The 24,486-nt window shown below is 36.6% G+C and overlaps 1 protein-coding gene across 1 annotated transcript in view; it reads right to left on the reverse strand.

Moving 5' to 3' along the window:
• Positions 1 to 5,111: 5,111 nt before the first annotated feature.
• Positions 5,112 to 24,486, reverse strand: part of LOC125662596 (zinc finger protein 665-like) — a 29,243-nt gene continuing 9,868 nt past the window's right edge. The window contains exons 4-10 of the mRNA XM_048894846.2: positions 23,688 to 23,802; positions 21,824 to 21,900; positions 18,368 to 18,562; positions 16,345 to 16,609; positions 12,466 to 12,591; positions 9,905 to 10,035; positions 5,112 to 6,978 (exon numbers count right to left, since the gene is read on the reverse strand). Of these exons, the coding sequence (XP_048750803.2) occupies positions 5,797 to 6,978; positions 9,905 to 10,035; positions 12,466 to 12,591; positions 16,345 to 16,609; positions 18,368 to 18,562; positions 21,824 to 21,900; positions 23,688 to 23,802 (2,091 nt within the window). The 3' untranslated portion in view covers positions 5,112 to 5,796. The remainder of the gene's footprint in view (positions 6,979 to 9,904; positions 10,036 to 12,465; positions 12,592 to 16,344; positions 16,610 to 18,367; positions 18,563 to 21,823; positions 21,901 to 23,687; positions 23,803 to 24,486) is intronic.

The following is a 24,486-nucleotide window of genomic DNA, read 5'->3' on the forward strand; positions in this document are numbered from 1 at the left end:
ACATGTATGAACTTAACTTTTCAAACCTTTAAAAACTTAAAGACAAGAGACCCACAGGCCTTATCGGTCACCTGAGTACTAGTTAAAAGTATCAATACTCCTAAGGGCTATAAACTCTAGAAACAATATCCTGTTCTGAATATCTAAGCTAAATTCTAACATTCAGCAACCGTATAAAACAAGATGTGTTCTTAAAACTTAAACGTCATCAATAGTGCATACATTGAGGAAAGGCTTCATATGATATGATAAATGTACAAACATTAAACAATATGACTGATCAGGACACATCCTAGAGTGATCAAAACCCTGGGTTGTGAAATTCACCTTTTTTGTACATTCTTTTCTGCTATTCCTAAATATCCATTTAGATTTTATACTGTATCGGCAAACTTCAAGTCCTTTAAATCATGATAATAATTTTGACACCACCCTTACCCCAAGGATAATGACATTTACAATTTTGGTAAAGGACTACCTACTACTTCTAAATATCCATTTAGTATCAATAGCACTAAAGATGTTATTCATTTAAATGTTTTACACATAAACACTTATACTATATACTAAGTTTCGCCCTACCCTGGGGGTCAGAACCCCTACCCCGGGGATCATGAAAATAACCATTATGGTAGAGGCCTTCCTACTCTACATCACTATGCATTTAGTGTTTCTTACACATGGTGCGGTTGTAGAGAAGAAGATTTTTGAAAATTGGTCAATTTTGTCAGTTTTTCCCCGGTCCCTAAGGCCACAGGAGTCCTGAAATTTACAATTTACCCCCCCCCCCCCCTTGTCCCAAAGATGCTTCATGCAAAAATTTGAAAATAATTGGAATAGTAGTTATCAAGAAGTTAAAAATGTTTAATTGTTAATGTATGACGCATGGCAACGGACGGCAACAATTTTCAGGTGATCTAAAAATCTTCATCTTATTTTTGTGAAAGGTGGGTTCTTACATGTATATCAGAATATGAAGCAAATCTTATCATAAGATCGAGTCCCTCTGCTCTTCAGACATGCATTGTTTTTTACCGGTTTTTTTTTTTTTTTTTTTTTTGGTTGTTGTTGTAAATATGAGCCTATAATATGAATAAAATTGTGACAAGATGTCATATGGACTTGGTGTGCATGGATAGCTTAGAGAAACAGAGAGGGCGGAGCCGCTCTCACCCCTCCGACGCCCACCTGTATTATATAAATTCTCTCATTAAAAAAAGTTTCCATTTAATAAAGAATATTGTGCTAAATATGGACAGAGAATGGGTACCGGGAATAAGAAGACCTTTTGATCCGCTCCAGTAGAGTATATGTGAGCGGATCTAGCATATAATTCTAATTTAGTTGACTAGAAGTGATCGGATCTATCATATAATTCTAATTTAGTTAGACCAGAAGGTATATGTAAACAAATATTATGGTGGGGAAAAAACACCCCTACCAGAATCAGGATATTCTTTTAATTTATGATTTCCACCTCATATCATCTATCAAAAAGTGGTGAAACACAAATGACTTCTATGACAATAAAATTGATAAATTCTAAAATTTGAAATATCAAAACTGTCAGAACGAGTCCGCTTACTTTAAAACAATATGTGTAATTAATCGACGCCATTTGATTTTTCGCTACCAGAAAAAAAAAATCTATAATGTTGAATATTTAACAATATAGCGTTGAGGATTCTACTTTTATAAGAGGATGGTACGTAAGACTGTGTCCATTTTAGCAATCAGCTGATTCAAACACAACGCCACTGCATTTACAATTATCATAAATTTTAAACATTGATTTTTGCATTGCAGTAGCATTTGAGAGAGAGAGAGAGAGAGAGAGAGAGAGAGAGAGAGAGAGAGAGAGATTCTTCAAACCTTTAATCAATTACAATTTTTAACATGCCACGCACGTGCCCCTTCTCTGGTATTTTAAGACTGACACACTTCGACTCATCTTTACGCAATCGATAAATCGCTCGTGACCCCATAAGAAATATGTGCCCCGACCTAGAGAATCGAGGCAGACGAGTCCAATAGAGCGACGGGGGAAAATCCTGGTGACCTATATAAGTGAGGTCAATGACTGACGGTGGGACACGACGACCTACCTTTGCTCTAATTCTACCAGGGCAATGTTCGGTGATGAACCACCATGACCTGAAAAATTAAGATTACGCAATATACAGGCTCTGCGTGTTACCAGCTAAAGGTGCACATATCGTTTTGTTTACTATAGTCTTGTTTATAAATATAACGATCGAGTTCAACAAACCAGGGGGAAAACCCAGAACGTTAGACATGCAGTGTCACGTATTCCACTACCAACTAAATCTATAAAAAACCGAAATATATTAAGTTTATTTGTAAATTTCAGAACATCTACAGTGTAATACCGTAAGAGATATTTGAGCTGTTCGTGCGTAGGGGGCAGAGATACAAGCTGTTAATTAATGTGTCGGGGGCGGATTCAATATATTTTACAAACGATCCGATGGGGATTGAGGATGCAAATGAAATTTGCTCTCATGGGCGGTGTACAAGTGTATTGTAAATGCCTGTGTAAATTTTTAGTGTACATTGTACTGGTATGTATTAATTGTGTGGGTCTGTCTATTCCCGTCAAGATTAATTAAACTCCTATTGCCACATATTGCACTCGATGATTTTAATATGTAGACTTTTTTTGTTATCAGCTTTTGTAGTTTAGTTTTAGTTTCCTTTTCAATTTAGTTTTCCTTTCTAGCGAAGAAGGGACAGGTCGTTCCGAAAATTTGACAATTCACTGTTGTTCGTGTCGTTGGTCATTTTTAGTGCTTTTTATATCCGTTTTCATTTGACCTCGTATCTACTCTACAAGATAAGATCCGACACTTTGGGTGTTAAGTGTTGTTGGATTTAAGTGATGTGTGTGTGTGTTGATTTTACTTTCCGTTAGTCTGTGTGAATTGAATTACATTTTCGAATCGCAGATGTGACTCGACATACGTGTACTTGTACATGTGTGAATCTGATCAACTATAACATTGTTAAATTTTGTAAAGAATACAAATTTTTAAGACAGTCAAGACAGTTTCAATCAAATCGGATGTACATGTAGTATATATACATGTAGTTTATTATTCATATGCTGGTATAATACTTAGTGATATTGTCCATTTACTTACGTATACACCTAATTTGCAATTCATATAACATGCATGTACTCGTCTCTCTCTCTCTCTCTCCCCCCCCCCCCCCCCCCCCAATGCTACATTCACATGTAGTTTGCAGTTCATGTAACCTGTAGCTAATGTTGTAACTTTTTAAAAATATTTCCTTCTTTACATAGCTGTCTTGCTGTTATGCCCTCTGATAAACTTACCTTATCTATATCCACCCCTCCCCCCGTGCCCCGAAATTAAGCATTAATTGGTACATGTAGTTGTAGCAGAACTATTCAAGATATTGAGCAGTCAATATCTTCCATGTCCAGTTTCATCCTTGACCTTTGACCATATGACCTCAAAATCAATAAGGGTCAGCCATGTACTCCTTAGGCTGTACATTTACCAGTGTAACAAGTTTGATGTCTGTCAAGCAAAGGATTCTCATGGTATTGAGCGGACAGTATCTGCCTATGTCCAATTTGACTCTTGACAATGTGACTGAAAATTAATAGGCGTACATCTGATATTAATTTCCACACTAGTCTGAACGTTGCTGCCATAGGCGAGAAACCACCCGGTGACCTGGACTAGTAAATGTCCGAGTAGAATTAAACAGGTGAAATCGAGAGAACGGTGGCGTATATATATTTGTTATTTTAAAAATCTGTTGCTTGACATTTGGCATGCAAGTAGCTAAAACATTAATCTATGCAAGTAGATCGGCAAATTACTCATATCGCATCTAGTTTCTGACTTTTTAAGCATTAGAAGCGAGTCGGTAGTTTATTTTTATCTGGGTCAAGAGTTAGACCCCTTTCTATATCTATGGTACATGTACCACATAGTTCGGGCCCCAGAACGGACTTAGCCCCTGTGGTTGTTGCGTGTTGCGTTAACTTCCACAAGACACCTTGCAAGCGTTCTTTATATGGTATAGGTCATTCTTAATTTACTATTGTGAAACTTGAGTTAAGACTAAGATGGTCACCATCATCATAGACATGGCGATCTTGGTCTCAATACAGCTTCGTAAACTCTCAAACTTTTGGCATTTCTTCTAACTTCTGTTGAAATTTACTCAGCAGTGTTTGAAATTGGTTTAAAACTTGGTATAGATCACCGGTCTATGCCAAAACAAAATGACATAGACCTCATCGAATTGGCATAGACCACAACATTGAAAAAAAAAAAAACCCACAAAATTAAAACATTATCATTTACTTCTAATGTACTTAGAAAGCATATTTTCTTTACATGCTTTCCATAACAATGTCCTCCTTTCCTCATAACTTTTATCAGACGTCGACTTTCGGGATAACTCTATTGCTTTAAACTTTGAAAGATGGCATAGACAATTTGGTCTTTCCCAATTAGAATTGGCATAGACCGGTGTCATTTGACATAGACTCGGTCTATCGTTGATTTCGAACAGTGACTCCGAACACGACATTTACCGAAAACGTTCAATATTTTACAGATCTATAGCTACCATATAATCCTCAACTTTGATCAGAAAAAGTTTATTGGTAATTTTCAGCTCAGGTGACCTACACCAGTCAGCATTTCAACGCCCAAGAGCCTACTTGTGACATTCACAGGGATGTAACTATGAAGTAACTATGAAGGATCGTGTCCCCACCCCACTTTTTGACAACGTACTTTCCCCATTATTTCAATTTATAGCCCATCCCATTTTATACAGTACTTGATTGTGAATGTTAATGGACACGTAAGCTTGAGATCCGATGAATTGAATTAGTACACAAGGATCAACCTTTGACCCCCCCCCCCCCCTTTATCTCTCCGATTTTGCTTTTCTTTTCTTTCTGCTTGTAAACTAAATATAAAGTGAATTTCTTCTCCGGATGCCTTCTCTGCCCCCCCCCCCCCCCCCTCTCCCCCCTTTTCATCACTTTGAAAATCAATCCTATTTGCTCATTCATTGCATAAAAGAGACAACACTTTCAAATATATAAAAATTTAATCTGCTGATGTATTAACGCACATATGATATATGTTAATCTACAAAATATAAACACTGGTACATCTCCGGTATAAACACATACATGCATATTCAATATTCTTTAAAAAAGTTTTCTGATTCAAGCTGTATCAATCAAATTTAAAAATATATATTCAAGATAATCTGATATAAAAATAAATTATAAACACTGCATTTAAAACATGTTAGCATTGTCTCCAACCATTGGGTAAACATGCTATTAAAAGTTTAAAACAATGCTAGTAAACATCAAAATCTGAAATCATAAGCAATGCGAGTTGTCGGAAAATGTGCAGTTCCATTAAATAATGATAATAAATACATAATAAAACCAAACTAACATCCCCATTGTTATGTAATACAATTAAATACATTGTCATTCAATGCTAGTTTAAATATCCTGGTGTTGAAAATCAGAAATGTATCCATGAAATCGATTATATTGTATCTAATATAATGTCTCTCCACACATGCTTGTATGTTTCTACTAAAATGAAATGTACCTCTTAAGGAATACACGGACTATCTGTAGTACGTGTTTCATTTCATAAGATATTGACCGTTTCCCACTAACAGCATATCTACATGGTTACCACCCATAAAGCTTTCTGTTATTCAATTCATCCATATTCAATTGTACACATTCCATGGCTAGACATCACATTTGTAAGGTTTATCACCAGTATGTGTCCTCATGTGTTTCCGTAAGTTTTGTGTATGACTGAACGCCTTCCCACAGACATCACATTTGTAAGGTTTATCACCAGTATGTGTCCTCATGTGTGTCTGTAAGCTTCCTGTTACACTGAACGCCTTCCCACAGACATCACATTTGTAAGGTTTATCACCAGTATGTGTCCTCATGTGTTTCCGTAAGTTTTGTGTATGACTGAACGCCTTCCCACAGACATCACATTTGTAAGGTTTCTCACCAGTATGTGTCCTCATGTGTGTCTTTAAGTCTCCTGTCTGACTGAACGCCTTCCCACAGACATCACATTTGTAAGGTTTATCACCAGTATGTGTCCTTATGTGTTTCTGTAAGCTTTGTGTCTGATTGAACGCCTTCCCACAGACATCACATTTGTAAGGTTTATCACCAGTATGTGTCCTCATGTGTGTCTGTAAGCTTCCTGTTACACTGAACGCCTTCCCACAGACATCACATTTGTAAGGTTTATCACCAGTATGTGTCCTCATGTGTGTCTGTAAGTGTTGTGTCTGACTGAACGCCTTCCCACAGACATCACATTTGTAAGGTTTATCACCAGTATGTGTCCTCATGTGTTTCTGTAAGTTTCCTGTGTCACTGAACGCCTTCCCACAGACATCACATTTGTAAGGTTTATCACCAGTATGTGTCCTCATGTGTGTCTGTAAGCTTCCTGTTACACTGAACGCCTTCCCACAGACATCACATTTGTAAGGTTTATCACCAGTATGTGTCCTCATGTGTGTCTGTAAGCTTCCTGTTACACTGAACGCCTTCCCACAGACATCACATGTGTAAGGTTTATCACCAGTATGTGTCCTCATGTGTGTCTGTAAGTTTCCTGTTACACTGAACGCCTTCCCACAGACATCACATGTGTAAGGTTTCTCACCAGTATGTGTCCTCATGTGTGTCTGTAAGTTTCCTGTGTCACTGAACGCCTTCCCACAGACATCACATTTGTAAGGTTTATCACCAGTATGTGTCCTCATGTGTTTGTTTTTGTCCTCACTTCCTTTGGCAGAACGCCATCCTCCTATTTCGTTATTGGTGCGTTTGGTTAAGGGTTTCCTTCGTTTGGTAGGAGTATAAAATCCAAAGCCTTCTGTATTATTTTCTCCCTGTTCAAACAAAAGACAAATGATATTTAGTATGCACAATGCTTTAGTAGAGAGAGAGAACGAGAGATTTTTGATCTAATTGATATAAACGTAAGCTCTGTTGACTTTTTAAAGGACTATAACTTCAGTTATCTAATATTCGCTTTCTATTACATCTTTATAGTTTCTGGATCTCATATCATATGCTTCCATTTTGGGGTAAAGTCGCCCGACTCGACAGATTTGATAACAATTTGATTGTTATTGTTTTCTAGTCTCTGATCAAATTCAAATTGAGGAACGTGGGTTATTTTTGTATAACTTGGTTTGGTATGGTACCCCCCCCCCCCCGACAACCAATCGAGGAAACTATTTCTCCCTTTCCAAATTTACGTCATAACACGGTTTTAGCCCTTCTCCGTAATAGAAAGTCAATGTGTGCAGTAAGATACTTCGGTTTAATACACATATTCTCGTTGTCAAGCAAGACGTATAAAGTCTACTTGTACTAAACCACTGCTGTAAAACATCTTTCTCTGTATGGTGATCGAATATAGAGTGAAACAAAGATAAGTATTTAATGATTTACCAAGTAAACATTGCCCTGTTCATTTTGAAATACATTTCTCACTAGAGAAGGGGGTGGGGGTATTGCTTCATTATTTGATCCGCCTTTGAATAAGGCAAAAAAAAAAATTAAAAAAAAATCATACGTCACATATCAGATGACGTCAGTCACATGGATATGTGGATTGCGATTTGTCACTGCTTATACATATTTTCTTATTAGAGTTTAGAGCGTTCGCCCCGCATGCGGAAGGCCGGGGTTCGAATCCCGGCCGAGACAGATCCAAGTCGTTAAAACAGGTAATGACAGTTCCATTGCCAAATGCTCGGCATTAGGTGTGAATGTCATAGGTCCTTGGAGATGACCTTAAAACCGGATGCCCCATGTCACAGTAGGTGTGGCACGCTAAAGAACCCTCACTGTTCAATGTCCGTAAGCGCCGAGCAAAGGTCTAGATTTGAAGCCCTTCACCGGTCTTGGTGATGTCTTCATATGAGTGAAAAATTCTCGAGAGAGACGTTAAACAAGATACAATCAATCAATCAATATTCTCTTATTAGCAATAATGTTGCATGCAAAGGGCAAGTTGTCATGTATAGTAAAAATTTCATAGAGTTAAAAGTCGTAAATTATAAAATTGCATTTTCTGATATTTGATGACTTATTTTGAGTAGACCTAAATAATGTGATATTTCCCGTATTTTTCTTTTAGTCGGAGCTGAGCCAGCTTAGCGATTTCAAAGTCGATCTGTAAAGCGCAGCGAAATACGCATTGCATGCATAGCTTACACATATTTTGCCATGACAAACTCAATCTAATTAAAATTAGATGTTGGATCCGCTCGTATACTCGCTACACAAGCGAGTATGCAAGCGGATCTAACATCTAATTTCAATTAGATTGTGACAAACTTCAAATCCAATAGGTCAAATTATATTAAATTTTACAATACAATAAATAGGTAAATAGGCCCCGTAGAACAAAAATTGCTGCTTTTGAAGACACTTCGCCGTGGTTGCTAAGTGAATCACTGTGCGGCTCAATTGACGTGTATTTTTTTTTTTTAAATACAATTTATATACATTTTGAAAAACGAAAGTCAGTGCCTTTGTCTTTTGAATTAAATTGTTAGGAAATACTTTCATTCTGGAGTATCTTATACAAGTATAACATGGTTTGGGTCAGTTTACTGGGTTTTTATACGCCCGTCTTAATTATGGTATGGCGTTCACGTCCGTCCGTCTGTTAGCTTTTTCGTGTCCGACCCGTAACTTAAATACTACAAGGCCTAGAATCATTCAACTTTGTCTTAAGATACATCTTGGGTAGAAGGTGTGTCGCACATTAAAACCAGGTCACTGTGACTTTTCATTAAGAAGATATGGCCATATATGGCAAAAACTTGTCCGGCTCATAAATTGAAAACTATTAGAGCTAGAATCACCAAAATTGGTCAACTAATGCATCTTAGGTCAAAGGTGTGTCGCATCCTACTTTAAGGTCACTGTGACATTTAATTAAGGTGATATAAAAAAAAAAATGTTTTAATGGGTACAATCTATACTGTTAACAATATGTGACGGGCGTATCATGTGCCGTGGCGGTGCACTTTATTTTTAAATAATCCGCGAAGCCTATAAATTTTTACAACCAAGGTTAGAGTACTGCATGGGGTTAAACCCGGTATTTTATGAATAGGTTTCAAGATCAAATTTACAGTGGGCATAAAAGGAGTTTATAGAAACCTGTAGCAAGTAGAAAAACTGTGTACACATGTATTTTGGAAGATAATAAATAAAGAAAAGAAAGGGCTAACAAAACAACATTACCCTACCCCTTTTTTATTTTAAATGACATTTAATACAAAATTCAAACCTATTTCAACAATTCCTACAAAATAAATTCTTTGTGAGGAAATAACAGACCAGGTTCAATTCATTTCCAGCATTTTAAAAAATCTTCTACATGTACTTTCTTTTCCGGAATTTCATATAAAAGGATTCGAATTATTCGGGACACGTACATGTAACAACATGATTATTAGTACTTTATTGAAGCTATGAATTTTCAATTCGAATAGGGAATCAATACTACATGTAGGAAAATATGCGAGGGTTTTCGATATCAAATTATGACATGTTTTAAGCAGCAATATAAGACATCAATCATGCGCAGAAAATGTGTCGTAAATCGAAAGTTACTATAAAGTACATCTAACAGGTAGATTCGTTGTTTTCTGGTCTATCCAGTTTTCCTCGACAGTTCACTAAAGGTGCAGTTCTGCAGCTAACATTCTAAATAGGGATTTACACGATATGTCATTTACTGGCGTTATTTCCAAAAATGAAATCACATTAAAATTAAATAAAAATGCTCACCTTCAATTCAAATGCAGTATTACTAACAACTTGGATGTTTTCTTTCCCCTTCTTGCGACAGTGGGGTATATGGTTTTGAAGAAAGACAGAAGTACTAAAGCAGATATTGCAATGCTGGCACGGAAAAATATCTGTAAAACACAATTTTGTTGTGATTGATTGAGGTATGGTTGAAAAAAAAAATCTCATAGGCCTTAGCGGTCACCTGAGTATGCACAGTTTTAGGTATCATTGTGTTAAATGTTTTTCATTCTTTGTACTAGATCACAGTGAAATGCTTTCTATATGACAAATCAAGCCCCACCTCTAGTACCTGAACCCTAGGAGGATACACAATTTTTGTGGAGAGTTCAATGTCCACTATAATCATGCAAACATTTTTCCTCATTGAATTCAAAAAGTAATGAAGATTTTCAGAAACATTGTAAGATCTAATGTATAATTCTCAATTTTTGACCAACTTAGCCCCACCTTACAACCTGATAGGGCTCATTGCATTAATGCAAACAATTTCCCTTCTTGGTGTCCACAAGTAAAGAGGATTTCTAAAATGTGTGTGAATTTTGGCGCCACCCGGGGGGGGGGGGGGGGGGGGGGGTTTGTGTGTAGTGTACTATGAACCAGGGTGTCCGGGTAGCGCTGTCTCAGCATTAGTTTTATTTTGGAGGGTATAGTGGTCGTTAGCTCAGAAATGTGGCTTTCCTCCGGGTACTCGGTTTCCTCCCACAAAATAGCCCCCTAGCGCCAACATCCGTCTAAGTATATATAGCTAATTTTCATTGTTGTTTGCACGTCGGACTTTGGAATATTATCTATAATTTCAGTTTTGTAGCGGGCTCAATGCTCATTATAATCATGCAAACATTTTGCCTCTTTGATATCCAGAAGTAAAGCAGATATTCCAAGATATTGATATTGCATTTTCGATCTATATCAACTTAGACCCACCCTGTGGCATGCAACCTGAACCCAGTGGTCATGAATTCCACAATTTTGGTAGAGGGTTTATTATAAACATGGCAACAGTTTGACTGCCCGATGTCCATTTCGGAGATATAATGCATTTCAATATAATGACCAAGTTCTCCTTACCATGTGACATGAACTCTGAAGCCAAGGGTAATGCATTTCACAGTTTTTGTAAGGCTGGCTTTTTCCTTAGTACTGTACATGGTATAATTTTATGCCTACAGTTTGACTATTGATGTCAAAGTATAAATAAGTTTTTCGATGATGAAATTCAGTTTGGTTTTGATCACACCCCTCAGGTCCCAAGAATCAAAGATCAATGAAATTCACCCCACCCCCACCCCATACATGCTATAAACATGTATACCAAAAATTGGTGGAAATTAGTTAAGATGTGTAAGGGAACTTGAAAATGTTCAAAAGTACACGACTGACAACCAACGACGGATGAAAAGAGATGGCAATAAGTCATAGTGACGCAAGTGAGTGGAAACGGTAAATGTACATAATACGTTTGTCACAAGCTTATGTATTTTTATTTTTTGGAAGTCATGAATTGTAGAAATTTACTTTAGGTGGTATTAGCCATAATCAAGCTACGATAAACGGCATGAAACTAACTTTTTATGTCAGAGTCCAGCCGGATACGATAACTTCATTTCCTTAGAATTTTTTTTATCAGTCAAGTTTTCCGGAAATCATGATATAAAATCTTATTCATTCTCATCATAAAAATTTATTGCTCCTCCATATTATTTGGCTTCTGTTTCACAGACTCAGAATTTCATCAGTGGATGACAGGTAATTGGGAGGAGCTAGAAGAACAAATTAAGTACCCTCCTGGTTCCATATGACATTAAATTTCAAATAAAAGGACAAAACCCCTGCAAGAGAGGTCACAATGGATCAAAATTACATGATCGAAAGGGGTCTACATAAAGTTTCAGCTTGATATGTGACATAGAGAAGTGAAAATAGAAAACCCTGAATGGACGGAGGGACGTGATGCTGTACCACAATACATGTCTAAAGACAGGTTTGTTTAAAATGTGTATATATGACGGAAATTGGATTGAAGATGGTAGCAATATATTTCAGTAAATTGATACATGTATATACAACAATTTAATTAGATTAAAAGTTCCAATACCAGAATTTGCGATTCTTTTTACATAATTCATTTATTCTCAACCTTCTTGAGTTTTGACATTTAATTCGTTGCAAATATTCGAAAATGCCAGCAATACATGTATAACTGAAGTAATACATTTATCAATCACTATTGAATATGAAATACGATAAACTGTATCGCAAGAATATGTATGATACGCCCGTCTAGAACTACAGGTGCAAGACACATATATACTACAAGTATATACATGTACAGAGTATGTTTGCATACACAAATCGCAAGCTGTAACGTTGTCATTGTCATTTGCAAATCATCAACTGAACAAGTTCGATGGTCTCAGATCGCAGATTGAAATCATTGTGATAGAGATGACCCAGGCACGTAAAAGCTAACGGATGGACGGGAAAGCTATACATCAATACGCTCCGTGAAAAGACGAACGTATAAAAATTACACCCACCATCACCATCATAACGTTGAATGTCTTTAGGCAGTAACAGACTTTGTCCATGTTTGTATTTGCAGTGTTTTGCTAGGTATTCTTTGGTGCTAAACCCCATCTGGCACCAATTACAACAGAACATTTCTGCAAAAGAAAAAAAATGCAGTTATTCTATAGAATCGTGAATAGCAGTTACTATGCAGCGCTACAATGAACACATGTTATATTACCCACTGCAAATGCAAATTATCACGCTCTGCAAATAGGTGTTATTATTTGCAAGTTCTACGTTATAAAGTATTAAAAACATGCTAAAAAATACTTCAAAAACACGACCGTTGTGACAACAAGGATGATTTTTTTTCAAATATTCTAATGAAAGGTGAAGATAACGAACGGTGATCAATCTCATAATTTCTAGAAGTAATACAAAATAGAGAGTTGGGCAAACACAGACCCCTGAACACATCAGAAGTGGGATCAGGTGCCTAGGAGTAGTAGGCATACCCTGTTGACCGCTCACACCCGCCGTGAGCCCTATATTCTGATCAGGTAAGAGGAGCTATCGGTAGTCAAAATCAGTGTGCCAAGAACGACCTAACAATCAGTATAAAACACTTCAAACAGCATTTGACCCAATGAAAGGTTGTATTAACATATTAAATCGTTATAAGACCATAGAATTTGCAAAATGCTGACTTTATACGAGACTGTTGAAACGGTCAGAAACTCTGCACCATCAACTTGTTTGTCAATAGCCTGCCTCGATTTAAAAACTGACCATACGCAGAACAAGCTTTTGCGTATTGAATCATTTGAGAGATATGAACACAATATACAGGTGATAATGGAATATTGCTACCTAAATATGGGAAGTTGACGATGGAGAAGCTGAAATCATCCAGTTTGCCATACAGTTGAGTTATCAGTTTGCAGTTAATATCTACTTTCAATAAAAATCCAAGTATGAAGATATTATTAATTCGACTTCACAGGGATATATCGACATATGAATGAAAATTATCATTGTTAATAGATAAAACATCGTCGACATATCTAAATGTCAAATTATATAAGAATTTATTTTTGGACGAGCAGACGTATACTATCTTTTAATTTTTAGAATTTTTGAAGTTTTGATATTTTGTACAGATGAAGTGAATTAGATGAACTCGATGCCTTAACTATCCAGTCTTCACACTGTAAAAAGAAATGCAAAGAACTAGACAGAGATCCGCCAACCATGAGACGAAGTTTCACAACTCATTTGATAACCACATATCAAGTTTCAGATTTCTAAGTTACAGCAACTTAATGAAAAGTCCAGAAAACTACATTCGCCATAAAGCCCCATAAATCTCGTAAAAATCAGTCCACTGACACGAAATTTGAACTAGATCTGTAAACATATATATTCCAAGTAAATCACATACCAAATTTCAGCTTCCCAAATCAAAGCATTATGAAAAGAAAATCCAGAAAACTGATTTGTGACCAAGAAAGATAGACAGACAGAGTGTAAACTAGCAGCCTCCTTCAGCTATGCCGGTTGTGGACTAAAACCAAAACAAGAGAGAAGTTGATTTTTGTTTCATGCAACATATTGCTCGTCTTGTGTAGTGTCTCAAGACTTGAAAAGGAAAGTAACGACAGTTTGAAGAATCACTGTATTAAATTGCGCGTAAAGTTTGGTAGAACTTAGTATCGTACACGTATCAGTGTGTCACTACAAATTGTGCATACTTATAGCTTACAGCAGATGTCGGCATGGTAAGGAACCCTTACTGTACATGTATGCAAATAGCACTCAGCGCCTAGCACACTCATACATATACTCCCCCTACATATCCGGTGTCGCATAATTTACGTTCTAGGTAGTCATTAAGTGAAAAGAATTTGTTATGAAAAGATTACACAGGTGAAATATCAAAGTTAACCTTAAAAATGATAGCCAAGGTAAAAGTATGTCAAACTTCGAGGTCATGAGGTAAAAAACATTAACATGATATCACTTATTTGGACCCGTCCTAGAGTAAAAACCTTTGGGTTGCAACATTCACAATTTAAGTATCTTTTTTTCGCTTTATATGCATTTAGTTTTTACATTGTTTCAGTAAATTTAATGAGGGTCTTTCAAATGATGAATACAATAATTCCTCCTTGGGATCATGGAATTTCGATTTTGGTAAAGAGCTACCTACTCATTCTAAATTAGTTTAAATTTTTTATCAATAGCATGAGTTTTTAAAAAAAAGGTTTTACACCAAGTTTGGCCCTACTCTGAAGTCAGAACCTTTACCCCGGGGATCGTGAAATTTACAATTTTGGTTAAGGTCTTCCTGCTCTACACAATTATGTATTAATTTCTCTTACAAGTGAGAAATTTTCTTTTGGAAAATTGGTCAATATTTGGTAGATTGTTTTGCCCCACCTCTAAGGCCCCAGGGGTACAGGAGTCCTGAAATTTTCAATTTATGTCTCCTTGTCCCAAAGATGCTTTTTACTAAATTCGAAACGAATTAGAATGATAGTTATCAAGAAGTTAAAAATGTGCAATTGTTAACGCAAGACGATAGACGTTAACCAATCAGAATTGATCAAATGACTTGGAATACAGTTTTAGCAGAAAATAATTTGATTTTTTTTAAACCCCTGCTGAACTTGAACCCGCGATCTACAGATTAGCAGTCGACGCGTTAACCGACTGAGCTAGGCAATTACAACTGTAAATCCAAAATAAATAGATAAATATTGCTGATATGAGGACCCTCGTATACGTTTTCATTCATGTTTTTGAAAGGAAGTCAGCCATTATGACCATGTAGTAAGGTCATATTCGAACAATCCATGACCCCCACTTTTAAGGAGGTACTCTACAATGTCGTAATGGCTGACTTCCTTTTAAAACATGGATGAAAATATAAATAATAGCAATATATAGTCTATTCATTTCAAAAACCATAGCCTAGTTGAGTAGTTCAATAGGTTAGCACGTCTACTGCTAAAATGTACATCGCAGGTTCGAGTCCAGCAAGGATTTTAATTTTTTTCTCTCAGATTGCTTTCTTCTAAAACTGTATTTTTTGACTTTATAAAGTAAATTTCCTAGTTTTCAATTTCAAAATATTGTTGTACATATCCTTCAATTTTCATCCATATCAAATTTCTATGGTGTAGCATACATCCCTAAATGTTGAGCATTTGGAAGAGGAGCAACCATTACATTGACGTCTTAGGTTTGACGAGCAAGTCTTGAACTCACGATCTCCCGGTTACAAGCAAACTATGTTCTAAAGGCTGAATCCCTTTTTCTTTCAGTGAAAAATGTATGCTTAAATTTTCTAGATTTCACTTCAAAGTACATGTAGTTTTTACATGCATGCAGTTCCCTTGTGAACTAGCTAATCAATCAATGTCTCTGTCAGAATGTAGACAAGCTTCGCTTTCTGATTAAACTAGACATTTGAGGCAAAGGATACCAAAAACGTCTGGATGATCCACACTATTAGCATGGGAAAATCTTATACTATAGTCCTTCACTTGACATTGTAAATCAGTCTCGATACAAGTAAAAAGTTCTCGAAGGGACTAAAAACTCCAACAAAGATTGATTTGAAGCAATGCAGTGAGGTTTCAATAAAAGGTCCAAGGGATAAAAGACCAACTTGTATGTACCTAGCTACGTCGACGGTCTTGTTATAAATACCCCGGTACATAAATTTTTACATTCTACATGCAAGTTGAAATGTGTTGTTGGATAGATGGTTGGAAAATGAAAAATTCTCCCACCAAACACCGTTTATACAATCTCAAGATTCTGCAATTCTGGTATTCTCCATCATACAGTGATAATTGTATTTCTATATGGCATAATACGTGTAAACAAGCAACACTAACCTTCCCCATTTATAAATTTTGAAATAATTTGGATATCCTCTCTGTGTATCCCTAGTTCTTTCCCATAATCATGACCATACCACACCAGCAGTTCTGTCCCTGGAGGGATGTCTTTAAAAGATCTGTAGTATATCTCTCCTTTATGTTGAAAAGCGACAAGATTTTGTTCGGATTCTGATCTTGCACAGTTGACGTATCTCATCCAGTTACTCGTGGTTTCTTCATAGGCGTTCACGAAATGACTGGGTTGGCCTTGCTTATATATCTGGAGAAAAACACATTGTATCAGATGTACAATTCATGATACAACAAGCAAAGAACCATAACTGCATTTGTTAAACTCAATAAATATTGACACGAGTGTTCAACTTGTTCGTTTAGCAAACCGAACAAAACATATTATACAAGATTCAGGAGGCTTGTACATAAATTCTAGCAACTATTATTGATAGGCCTATGTCATAATTGACATTTTGCTATGAAAAAGAGATTATACAAAAATACCTGTTGTCCCCAACAGAGCTACTTTAATACACAAACACACAGAATCGCCAGTCAAGCTGTATTTTTGATGATTTTTATCGCAATTACTTTCACATGACCGCAAATGTTAGAACGAAATTATCTGTGTGAATTGTTTCTGTCTAGCACTGTTATAAGGTCGTATGCATGTATTTTCAATACCTGGGTTTTCTTTTACGTTCCATTGTGAGAATTTTTAACTCATGTAAAAGACGTCTCAGTTGAGATGAAGTCCGTGCTACAAATTTGACCTATGCATGGTGCTTTAGTAATGACTTCAATGGGGTTTCTTTATCCAAAAGACAAGTGCCTTTCAATTCTAATGCTGGGCGTTTGGCGAAGGAACTTTTTCATTCATATGTCGATTTGATATATCCCTGTGAGCTCGAAATAAAAGACACCACAGAGTCGTCTAAATCTGCTTCATACTAGTATTTTATTGAAAGTAGACATTAGCGGCAAACTGACAACTCAATTGTATAACAAACGGGATGTTTTCAGCTTCTCCATCATCAACTTTCCATATTTATGTAGCAATATTCCATTATCACCTGCATATGGTGTTCTCTCAAATGATTCGATACGCAAGAGCTTGTATTGCGTATGGTCAGTTTTTAAATCGAGGCAGGCTACTTGATGGTACAGGGGTTTCAACAGTCTCGATTAAAGTCAGCATTTCGCAAATTCGTTATAACGATATAGTTTGCTAATACAACCTTTCATTGGGTCAAATGCTGTCTGACGTGTTTCATACCGATCGTTAGTCCGTTCTTGTCACACTGATTTTAACTACGAATAACTTCATTTACCTGATCAGGATATAGGGCTCACGGCGGGTGTGACCGGTCGACAGGGGATGCTTACTCCCCCTAGGTACCTGATCCCACCTCTGGTGTGTCCAGGGATCCGTGTCTGTCCAACTATCTATTTTGTACTGCTTATAAATAGGAGTTATGAGATTGATCACTGTTCATTATCTTCACCTTTCATGGACAGAAAGTACAAAAACAATATGTCTTCCCCTGAAAGAGGGGAGACATAATTATGACACTTCATTTAAAGCTAATAGTGTTTGTACTAGCCCCCTCCCCCTTTCCATCCCCCCCCCCCCCCCCCCCCCCCTGTAGAACTTCTCGGTTGATAATCATGGTCTCCTTACTCCCTCTATTTCTGTGCAACTTATCAGATAATCATGGACTCTTTACTCCCTCTATTTCTGCTAAATGCACTCTAAATTGATATTTCAAGACAATGTGCTTTAGCACTATAGCTGTTAATAATCAAATCCTTGTGTTTAATTTAACTTAATAAATATAATTATTCCTCCACAACTATTGAATCATAGTAATGGCATTTTATTTATAATATAGCATGGACTCCATTTGTGGGTATATTGATAGTACTTCATCAGGACTTTTAGGACTTCTATTACAAGTACATACATTCAGAATACAATGCAATGAAACAATGGGAAATTAACGTAAGTATAAAAGTGAACCACCTGCCAAGCATATCCAGTTTCGTGGGCCTCCTCCTGGTTCTCGGTTATCTTTCCTTCATATGGGCCGAATTTCGTTCGCTTGGAGATAAATTTGTCAGTGAAAACTCCTAACCCAGCATTTGGTATTCTTGATTTTCGAACTGATACACCAGGTGGAAGAGTTTTCTTTGCTCTGTCGGGAATACCTAGAGATTGCTAAAATATGAATTCACATGTAAGTTTATTTAAATCTAAACTTTGTATACATAACTTTACTGTGATATATTTACATTCATGGTGTGTATTCTGCTTGATTCTATTGAAATTCATTTCATTTTATCATTTGCAACAATGAAGACACAAATTGTTGTTAGATCTGTTCTTAGCTCGCCAGAAGATCAAGTGAGCTTTTCTGATCGCATTTCGTCTGTCGTCTGACTGTCCATAAAGTTTTCACATTTTCATGTTCTTTCTTCAGAATCACTGGGCAAACTTAGTACCAATCATTCTTAGGTAAAGGACATTAAAGTTTGTTCAATAATGGACCATCAAGAAAAAACAAATTTAGTGTGGGGTCATTTGAAAACCTAAAACATCGCTGGGCCAGAAAAGATGAAATTTACATTATTTCAAGGTATAGTGCAGATTCAAGTTTGCTCAAATCATGGCTCTCGGGAGGGGGTGGGAGCTCTGTAGGGAATCAAAGATTTAAATGCGAAAAATTAAATATAGACAAAATTTCTTCTCTGACAAGAACCACTGGTGCAGAAAAGTTGAATTTACATGAAAGATTCCTAACACAATGCAGAGTCAAGTCTGTTCAAATCATGGCCATCGGGGGTTGTTTGGGACACAATAGAGGATCAAAGCTTTACATGAGGATATATAGGCACTTAATTATAATCTCTATAAAATTTACGTCAACGGACAACTTGGGTACCACACATCACATTATCACAGCTTGGATAAAATCCTTCAAGACACTAGAAACATTTTAATTTAGCATCGTATTTCTGGAAAAAGGGGATTCACGCAGTTTAATAAGTCAAGGCACACAGATCATGAACAAAAATAGCTTATCTATAAGCACTACACTACAATTTACACATGTGTAATCCGACCATTAAGTCGTCATGCGTCACATGGATCTTAATAATAAAGTTCATGAGGCGCGGATCCTATTATTTGATAAACACTAAAAATTGCATATTGCAGTGTTACTAAAAATATAACTATAAAATAAAGTAACATAAAACTCCAATGTTTTGTGATTTGCTGTACAAATATTGAATACGAACGAGTTTTTGAATGAAATAAAGTGATCTTTTGAATGGTGAAGAATATCTTAAAGTTGAACCTACATGTACATTAAGAAAGCCTCCCTATTCAATATCTCCTGAATTATTTGATAATGGTAGGGGTTTCATAATTCGCATATATAGATTCCTTATGATAAGGTTTTATATATAATATTTCATGATATATATAATGAGTGACAGGGCTCTTATTTTTTATGTACGGGGGGGGGGGGGGGGGTGTTACAATATATAATATGTATAATACCCAACATACTAAATGTTGGGTATGCATTTCCAACATTTAGAGCTTTCGTGTTAACTTTTCTGGCTCAGTGAGAAGAAATTTTTTAAATAACCCCACCCTGCTTTTGTATTTTCGTAATTATCTCCCCTTTGAAGGGGGTATGGCCCTTCAATTGGATAAACTGAATCCCCTTCATCCATGAGTGATTTGTACGAAGTGGTTCTGGAGACGATGAAGATGTGAAAGTTTACGGACAGACAGATATACAAAAGGTGATCAGAATAGCTCACTTGAGCTTTCAACTCAGGTGAGCTAAAAATGACAAAGTTCAACTAGATATGTAAATGTTTTGAAAAATGTCAGTGATCACTTTCAAATAGACACATGCACATCCTCAATGTGACCAAGTCAGAGTCTAAGAGGTGCGAGAGGAGTTGATTACACAAAGTAGTTACCCTATCACTGGAATGCCCGCCCTCCATTCACCATTAGCCGGATGCACGTTGTTGGGGGAAGGGCGGCTTAGTCACCGATTGCATTCTTATTTGTATATATGGAAATCACAAATAATGTTCGTTTTAAAAGAAATAGAGGAAGGGGTCCTATCATCTTCGCTAGCCAAGGGTGACGATACACGGTGTTCCTCTTGTGAAAGAGAAACACCGTGTATCGTCACCCTTGGTTAGCGAAGATGGGGTCCTATGTGCCTGATGGAGATGAGTCAAAGTCAGGTTCTTTTCAGCTGTTACTTTTAATTGATTTTAATTAATTATATCTGTATTTTACAAACAATATAAAATTAAAGTCCTATTACTCCTGTAAAATTTGTCGAATCAAAATGAAACAGGGTTAGTTAGTACTGATCGTCTCAAGGCTGAAGCAAAACACCAAACTCCCGGCTTAGGTTCATCCATTTATTTATCGGTATGATCAATACGCCGGTTTCGAGATACACCCGAGTTATTTCCCTTTGGAGAACTCTCGTGGATAGTGAGGCGCGAAACAATTTGTTTACACGCGGGAGTGGGACTAATATTCATCACAGCGTAAGTGAATCTACTCAGTAAGGTTCTCATACACTGTTAGATCACCCGAATTCGACTGATACACAAACTAAGTAAGTTATAAGTATTTAGGAAGTAATTAAATACATAGAATTCTTATCATATCACGTTATTTCGTTGGTCATAAGTACCATATCAAAGACATTACTTGCAAATATGACATTGTTTTTATGTTTCCACTTTAGTAAAACATTTCTTTCGATAGTATTTTGTATTTCCCACATTTACATATTAAAAGAGAAGCCGCTTTTAATACATTTCATCGTCTTTCTCGCTGACTGTAGGTCCACTCTGTCCCACTTTGTCATTCAAAGTTCCACTAAATGCACCTCCTACACAGAAGAGTTCGTATCTCGAAACTGGCGTATTGCGTCCACAAAGTGTTCCTTTTGTGTAGCATGTACAAATTCAACAAAGTCCCACAACTCCTGTAAAATTTGTTGAATCCAATATAATCATCTACATATTGTGAATAACAATCCTACAAAATTTGAATGATATCCATTGAGCGGTTTCTGAGGAGTTGCGTCCACAATGAGTTCCTATAGAGCAGCATGTACAAATTCAACAAAGTCCCATATCTCCTGTAAAATTTATCGAATCAGAATGGCTGTGAAGTATGATCAACTACATATGGCGACTAACAATCCTACATAATTTGAACAAAATCCGTCAAGCAGTTTCAGAGGAGTTGCGTCTTGAACAAAGTCAAGTTGGACGGATAGACGGCAGACAAAAGGTGATCAGAATAGCTCACTTAAGCTTTCAGTTTCAGTTCAGGTGAGCTAAAAATGAAATTTATTCATTAACTAACATTGCATAAAATGTACTTATACTACCGTATTGTACTTAATAGAACCATTCGAATTACCTTGGTGTCTTCCACAACCAACAGCGGTCCGTGTACCGGGCAATCCCCTTCGTGCTCTCCATTACATTCTTCGCAGTCTTTAAAATGTGTTAAGAAAAAAAGCTATATTGCTAATAATGGATCAGTATGCAATTATTTCATTCATTTTAAGAATGGCAAACATTTCTAGATATCTGAATATGTATTTCAAAAATTTAGCATGAATGTTTTTAAAACCAATTTTCGACAAACCACGTTGCTTTGAGAATTCTGCTCATTAATATTTGATATTTGCTATTGAATGACATTTCTAAGGAAGAACATGAAATTATAGATAACACATATGCCCCCCCATGGTGCAAAATTGAAAAGGGTTATACACACACACACATAATTTAATTGAGAGTAGTAGCATCAATTCAAAATATTGAGCAGACAATATCTTCCTGTTTGATGTCTGTCAAGCAAAGGGTTCTCAAGATATTGAACGGACAGTATATTCCTATGTCCAGTTTGACCTTTGACCTTTGACCATGTGACCTCAAAATAATTAGTAGTCATCTCCTGAAGACGTATCAGTGTACCAAGTTTGATGTCTGTCAAGAAAAGGGTTCTCAAGATACCGAGCAGACAGTATATTCCCATGTCTAGTTTGATCTTTGACCATGTGACCTCAAAATCAATAGGAGTCATCTTCTCCTGAAGATATACCAGTGTACTAAGTTTGATATATGTCAAGCAAAGGGTTCTCGAGATAGTGAACGGACAGTATATTCCTATGTCCAGTTTGACCCTTGACCTTTGACCATTTGACCTCAAAATCAATAGGGGTCATCTTCTTCTGAAGATGTACTGGTGTACAAAGTTTGATGTCTGTCAAGCAAAGGGTTCTCTAGACATTGAATGGTCAGTATATTCCTATGCCCAGTTTGACCCTTGACCTTTGACCATATGACTTCAAAATCGATAGGGGTCATCTACTCCTTAGGATGTACCAGTGTGCAAAGTTTGATGTCTTTCATGCAAAGGGTTCTCAAGATATTGAGCGGACATATTCCTATGTCCAGAGTAGATTGACCCTTGACCTTTTGACCTGAAAAACAATAGGGGTCTTCTTCTACTCATAACCAACCCACATATGAAATATCAATATCATCAAGTGAATGGTTCTCAAGATATTGAGCGGACAACATGTGGTCTACCGACCGACCGACGCAAAGCAATATGCCCCTCTTCTTTGAAGGGGGGCATAATAAAATTTTGCAACTGAAACGATACGACTTGGTTACAGCAATTATAGACACGAAGATAGACAGATAAGATAGATGGTAGGTTGTATAGTGTTTTCCACTGATATGGAAACCACCATTGCTCCGCGCTCATGGCCTTTAAGCAGGGAGGGATCTTTAACATGCCACACCCGCTTTGACATGCGTGTGTATTGAGACGGTTACATGTATATTAAAGTGTTTTAAGTTTAAATCGCGATACGTCTTACCAGCATTGTAGCTTGCTGGGGAAAAGTTACAAAAAAAGTTGATTTAAAAATTTGAGGTGGCCATGCAAGAATACATGTATGTACATGTACCACAATATCAATATTAGATCCCAAAAGTTCGCAGAAAAAGTCGCGCTATAAATCGAAGGTTTTATATGGGGTAGAACTGTAGAACTATAAAATCTATTATATCATTTCCAAGAGCAGCTAACCTGACACGCCCTATGCATGTAGCCTACGTCTGTGATTGTAAATACTTAAAATATTCAAAGTATATGTTGACAGATTCACAATTAATGAAAAATTCTTTGAATTCCTGATTTAATTTTCTTCTCTTTTCAAAACATCTATCAACACCGGAATGTTGTCCAGTCCAGTTGCACTTACATATGAACTCGTCGTCGTCCGGTGCTTCCAAATCCATGTAATTCAGTCTTTCTTGAACACGCAAGGGATATATTCGTTGTTCCATTTTCTTGGTTTCTTTAGTGCTTTTGTCAATCTGTGATACATTGCATATACAACACAATTAGAAACTAAGCTTTTTAATGCAAACAATAATTATTGTATTTTCTTAACTTGTGCCATCTCGATGCGTTCAATTTCAGCTACCCTCCATTTTACTTATGCACAGCTTTGCATCCATGTGTTGCTAAAGTCTTATTACTTCAATTCACTTTATTTCATAAGATTACAAGGGCAGATTATAATATACTAGCGGAATAAAGAAACTGCATTATTTAATATATGAAAAAATAATAAAAAAATAACAATGAACAACTTTTATTTTTGTAATATTGTTAACAAATGTATTCGTTACAACATTTCATAATCCATTAATGTTAACGTCGAATAACGTCAATTCCATCACATTCGAAAGACACTGGTATTCGAACTTGAACAAAGTTAATAACGCGTGTGACCACCATTTGTATTCACGCATACTTGACCACGGCGCCTAATTGATGCCACTTAAGTGTTCAGAAATGCTTGAGGGATGTTGTTCCAGATGTTGGTTAAAGCCTGGCCTAAATCAGCCAATGCCACTGGCTGATTAGGTAAACGGCATAGACGTCGTTCCATTTCATCCCAGACGTGCTCGATCGGCGATAAATCGGGGAAAGAGCTGGCCTAGGCAAGATATCGACATTCTGTTGAACAAACAAGATGTACTGTGAGTAATGCT

Source organism: Ostrea edulis, chromosome 8, assembly GCF_947568905.1.
Source record: "Ostrea edulis chromosome 8, xbOstEdul1.1, whole genome shotgun sequence".
Lineage (NCBI taxonomy): Eukaryota > Metazoa > Mollusca > Bivalvia > Ostreida > Ostreidae > Ostrea > Ostrea edulis.